Source organism: Eublepharis macularius, chromosome 7, assembly GCF_028583425.1.
Source record: "Eublepharis macularius isolate TG4126 chromosome 7, MPM_Emac_v1.0, whole genome shotgun sequence".
In the NCBI taxonomy this organism is placed as follows: domain Eukaryota; kingdom Metazoa; phylum Chordata; class Lepidosauria; order Squamata; family Eublepharidae; genus Eublepharis; species Eublepharis macularius.
Window position 1 is genome coordinate 75,100,030 of NC_072796.1, and position 6,000 is coordinate 75,106,029.

Genomic DNA, 6,000 nt, shown 5'->3' on the forward strand with positions numbered 1-6,000 from the left:
TCATTGAGCAGTTCTTTAGGAACAGGATAAAGACAAAGACATTTTGTGGTTCCAAAATTTATGTATTTGCTTTAAGAAAACTGATTTTTTAAATACATTTTCAACATTCTTTGAATGCATAACATAATTTGCATTTATTTAAGACCTGTGTGAGTCATTTGTTCTAGTTGATATGAACTCTTGATTGCAAATGTTATATGACCTCAATCAATAAACCAGCTTGGAATAATCTTGAAGTGGTCCTGGGATATTGTTGGAAGGCACATGATGGACAGAATACCTTGCTGAAGCCAAGTAGGCTGTGCTTGAACAGTGCTTGGGTAGGATTCTTCCTTAGAATCTGATGTACAGTGCTTTGAATTCCAAAATGGAATATAAATTACTAGCTAGATTTCAGTGGGACTTCAACAATAATAAATACTTGGTACCGTATGTAAGATGATTCATTAAATAATTTTAGACTGAATTGGAGCTATTGTCTTTAGTTTCTGTGTTTAAATGCTTTGTCTAATGCGCTTTTATCATTGGAATAAGATGTATAAACTAGCATTACAAATTACATGCCTACAGGAATAGGAGTGAACAGATATTCCCTTATGTATATGTGCCAAACTACGTTACACTTAATTTGTATGCAATGTTATGCCAAAGGTTCCTTCTTAATTGCAAAGTACATTTAGGGAAGGGTGCCTTAAATGCTTAACCCTTTCCTTCAGCCCCATCTGTGCTGAAACTTCTCCAGCTGCTCTGTCCAATCAGGTTCCAGATGCATATCCCATGGTACGAATAGTCTAGAACCCAGTAATGGTTAAAGCAGATTCGTGAGGGGAAATGGCAGAGGAAATGGACTGGTAAGGGAACAGTTTAGCACTGAGCTAAACTCACATGCAGCTGTAGTTTAAGTTTGGCTTTAATTCCGCATGCATGTTATGATCACGAAATTTGCCCATAGAAGGAGGTTGTCTAAGGAGAAAAGAAATTGATGAAATTTCTGGACAGAACAAAAGACACTGATTGATTTTTTGGATTCTTTGCAGTAACTCAGAAGCAGAACATTGTGCATCTAAATGTAGATACAAAGAGTAACTACACAACTGGACCATCAAGTATCGTTTCTACCAGACCTGCTCAACCACTTTATTTTGGGAGAGTTCCAGGTAGGACCCTTGTTCATTAATCTTTCATTATTGCCCCTTTTGTTTTGCAAGTACACATCCTGGATGGGCTGTTCCTTTATAGGGAAGAACTCATCGTCGAGGAAAAACTTGACAATGTGTGGAAAAGGCAGAATTTTCTTTCTAACATACATACAGTGTACACAATGGCTAATACAGCTAATTACCAACTACAGAAAGTGTTGATGACCCATATTTGTTCCTGGAATCTGCTTTCTGTACTTTCTAAGTGTCACAGAGAGAAATTAAAATTACAGATTCTACAGTACAATCTCTAAGTCCATTGAAGTCAAGAAAATTGGTTCTTAGTAATTTAATGGTAGTGGAATGTGCTTATCTAAAATCAGGGCTATATTCAAAGTAGTTTTTTAAAAAAAACCTATTTTATGTATTACAAGAAAGAAAACTTTTTAAACATGGGAATTTAAAATATTTTACTCCAGCAGCCTGAAGAATATTGCTCAAATTGTCTACCAACCTTTTACCTGGGGGTCCCCAACATGATGCCTCTGGGTGCCATGGCACATGTGAAAATTGTCAGAAAGTGGGTAGGGCTCTTGCCTAGCATGGCGTCTGATTGGCCATTAGAGATCTGATTGGTTGTGCATATTAAAACAACATTGCTTTGAGGGCAGCTGCCACACAGTGTCCGGTTTATTCTCTCCTCTTTTCCAGTGTATTTTTTACATTTCCCTTCTTCTCTCTTGCGCTTGGAGTTCTTCTGGGTGTGTGGTTGGCTCTGTCTCCACTGCAACCAGTTTGTGGTTGTGCCCACCAGAATTCCCAAGGTGTCCACGAGCTCAAAAAGTTTGGGGACCCCTGCTATACCACATCACTCCTGTATTCTTTATTTAGCTCCTCTTTTCTCTTTGTTTTTACAGTTGATTTGAAAACCCCATGGCTTCCTGTTCAGAATGTGTTCCTTGGCTGCCTGAAGGATGTTAAAATCAATGAGAAACTTCACTTAGTCAACAAAATGTCAGATGTTCATGGTATTGTCAGCTTACAAGGGTGCCCTGTCAATTAACAGTCTAACATGCATCTTCTCAGGGTGAATTCTCTTAATGTACTGTACAAATGGGCACAATATGCTTTCACTCTTCTCACCCCTATGTTAGTCCTGAGATATGTGAACATCATGGTTTAAGGATGTATATCTGTGGACTATGTTGCCCTTGTTAGATTTCTCACAAAATGCCGTTTGCTTTTCAGCGTACAGTTCACTGTATCTGACAGAGCCCTTGTGATATACAAAAATACATAATGCAATTTGGTGAGGTTCTGCTCTCGGCCACAGTGATGCATAACTAGAGCAATTGTATTGACATAACAACCCCAGTCCTGAGGCTCTTGCCAAAACAAGTACTGCCCAAGTTAGAACGGGAGGATTTGGGGAGTGCAAGCAGAACTTCATAAAAATGCTGGGTTACTGAATATGTTCTTTTATACTGAAATGTGCATTACGTAATTATAAAAACAATGTGAGTTTAAGCAGTTTAAAAAGAGTGGGAACCTAGAGGTGACAATGCTCAGAGGTCTATGACCAAATAAATGCAATTTGCTTTTTAAAAATCTTCAGTGTGTTTATTGTACTGACACATTCCACATTTCCATCAACTTTAAGCAAAGAACTGGACAGACTCATTATCTTGGTACAGAAGATTATGCATATTAAATCTTCTGTTTGTGTGTAGTATAATTTCCCTTAATAACACTACTACTAGGCTAAGGATGTGGGGGGAGGGCTGTGGCTGAATGGTGGAGCATCTGCTTTGCATGGAGGTCTCAGGTTCACTTCTCAACATTTACAGTTTAAAAAGATCCAGTAATAAGAGACTGTTATGGTTGTTAGTTGTTCAATGCAAAATAAAACTGTTGTCCACCTGGTCCAGGTAAAAGTGCCTTTTCACATTTTTCCAAGTTTAAGGAGCCAGTTTCAGGGTGCAGCACGCAATCCCAGATGCATGCATAACCAGGCTATCTGGACAAAGGGTCAATAGCTTAACGTTACCATTCAGCAGGTTGCAAGAGCACAGCTGCTCGTTTGCACAAGCCCCATTAATTTCAATCAGGTTTCTGAAGAAAATGTTCTCAATGTATTGTGGATTGAAATCCAAAAATGATTCCCACCAATAAGTATTCTAATTGTGACGATATTTAAGTGCGTGGCTTGTACAAACAGATAGAGTCTAATAAAAAATCTGAAAGTAATGGCCAAGAGTACTATGCAAAAATTGTAGGCAGCCACATTGGTCCACAGAAAAATTCTGAAATTGTCTTATAATGGTTTTTCTATTAGGCCCAACTAAAAGAGAACAAACCATTGAGCATGTAAGCATGCAATTATCCATTTGTGCCTACATTTATGATGGTTATTTTCTCATTTCTGAGGAATACATTAATCACTAGAAAATCAGCACCTCCTGGGACACATCAGCGTATATTAGCAGATTATGTATTGCTTTGATTGTTGGATATATACACATCTCCACCCTTTTCTATGACTTAATCACAGTAGAAATAAAAACTACTCCATAGGAAAACTAGGGAGCATTCCTAAGCAGGTTTACTCAAAAGTAAGTGGGGCTTACTCCCAAGAAAGTGTCCTTAGGACTGCAGACCTACCTAATCTCTGGTTAGCTTTGTGGTTTGGATTCCTATTTTTAACACATTCATAAAGGTAGCACATCCCCGTGTTAGCTCAGAACATTTGTAGTATAGCATGGTGAGGATCTGGAGACAACAGCAACCCCCGTAGAGATGTCCCTGCCACTTGCTCTTGCTCTCTAACCTTCCCCCCTTTCCCAGTGTTCCACTTTGCATAATGGGGAGGGGAACATCTGGTTCCTAAAAAGGGATCACAGCATTTACATCCAGATAGTGCACCATTAAGCAAGTGACAGTTTGCAGCTGTGACTAGCAATTATCTGTCCTACTAGTTCTCCATGTCTCCTCCTGTCCATCCTCCTGCTTCCGTTTGGAAAGCCAGCCAAAGTACACATTGCCAGAGTCCCCAGCAAACATAACTCCCTATGTGTGTGAAAAAGGATGCCAATGCACAACCTGCAAGGGTAATTCTAAACTTTTGCTTTATTGAATCAGGTCCAAGCACCATAAATGTCTTTCTGCATAAGATACTATGCAGATATTAAATCCCCTAAGCATAGTCATTACATACAGGAAGAAAATATTGCACTGAAATTATTATCTTAAACTGTCCTTTGGCATGTTCCAATTTTTAATTTAAAAGTGTTTTTAATCATATTTATTGTATTCTCATACCCAACATCTCTGCAAGACTGACTTCCTCCGTCTTTCAGCCATAGCCCTTGCAGAAGTTTTCAATGACTAATAAAACAACCTTATGCAGTGTAACTCTGGTCTGATTTTATTGATTTCAGAGGACTCTGCAGAGGATTGCACTGTTAGGCCACTTCAACATGGGGCAATTGTTCTGTTTGTTGACCTTGCCAAAGGCATGGAGAGCTTTCACATTCTTTCCTTTCCTTCCCTCCCTCCCACCACCACCACCACGTGCCTTTGCAAGGGTCTCTGATGGCATTTTTAAAAAACAGTACTTTGTGCACTACTATAGTGTTAACACTATAGTGAAATATTTACTACCAACAATGGTAAAAATCAGGGGCGTAGACTTTTCAATTTCCGGGGGTATGGTGGGGGCCTGGGGCTGGGCCAGAGGCATTGCTATATCCGGTCCTTAAAAGAACCGGGGCCCAGTACATCATAGGGAGGAGCCAATGACAACACAGGGAAGGACTGCCATTGCCACCATCTATGGAGGCCGGGCCATGGGGGATTTAGGGAGGGGCTCCCCACAAATTTAGGGGGACCTGGGCACCCATGGGTACCCCCCATAACAATGCCCCTGAGCTGAGCCAAACCTAGGAAAAGATGGGAGTTGGCCAGTGGTTATGGTGCTATCTCAGCGATCTCCTGCTGTGACCTGTTTTTGAAATTCATTTTTAGGATAGTCACTTTAAAGATCTACAAATATACATACCATGTGTACAGGACAAATGAATGGTCACAAATTTGACACTAAGAAAGTCAACACAGAAAAGCCTGTAGGGGATCATTTTTTAAGTTTTCCTGGACGTTCATTTATAGGAGTCTTGATTCTGCCTTATTCATGAGGGTGACTTAATACCGAAATTTACTAAATTGTGGCAACACAGATGCCTTCATTTGGTAAATGTGTGGTTGAAGTCTGAACCAGGGCAGAATACAAAACAGTTGCTGTGCACTTCTGAACAAAGTACAGAGTTCAGAGTAGAAGCAGCCTCCTTCTCATTTCAAACATATCCTATAAGTGAGTACAAGCACATTTTGAGGCAATTCAGAACAGTGCTAGTCACGACTTCAAAGAAAACTCATAGTAATGCTACCTAGGATTGTATATATCTTGCTTTCTTAGCACACTGCTTAAAAACTCCACCTTAAAAACACAGACATTCAGAACACATTATCAACAAAATCACATAATTAAGTGCACATTGGTTGTTGTGGGTTTTCCGGGCTGTATTGCCGTGGTCTTGGCATTGTAGTTCCTGATGTTTCGCCAGCAGCTGTGGCTGGCGTCTTCAGAGGTGTAGCACCAAAAGACAGAGATCTCTGTCTTTTGGTGCTACACCTCTGAAGATGCCAGCCACAGCTGCTGGCGAAACGTCAGGAACTACAGTGCCAAGACCACGGCAATACAGCCCGGAAAACCCACAACAACCATCGTTCTCCGGCCGTGAAAGCCTTTGACAATAAGTGCACATTCCTTGCCAATGTTCTCTCCAGGCTGCACACAGAGCAAAAT

The 6,000-nt window shown here is 40.3% G+C and overlaps 1 protein-coding gene across 1 annotated transcript in view; it reads left to right on the plus strand.

The window, feature by feature from the left end:
• Positions 1–2,739, plus strand: part of LAMA3 (laminin subunit alpha 3) — a 172,196-nt gene extending 169,457 nt beyond the window's left edge. Inside the window, exons 74-75 of the mRNA XM_054985871.1 lie at positions 1,038–1,157; positions 2,057–2,739. Of these exons, the coding sequence (XP_054841846.1) occupies positions 1,038–1,157; positions 2,057–2,202 (266 nt within the window). The 3' untranslated portion in view covers positions 2,203–2,739. The remainder of the gene's footprint in view (positions 1–1,037; positions 1,158–2,056) is intronic.
• The last annotated feature ends 3,261 nt before the right edge of the window (positions 2,740–6,000 follow it).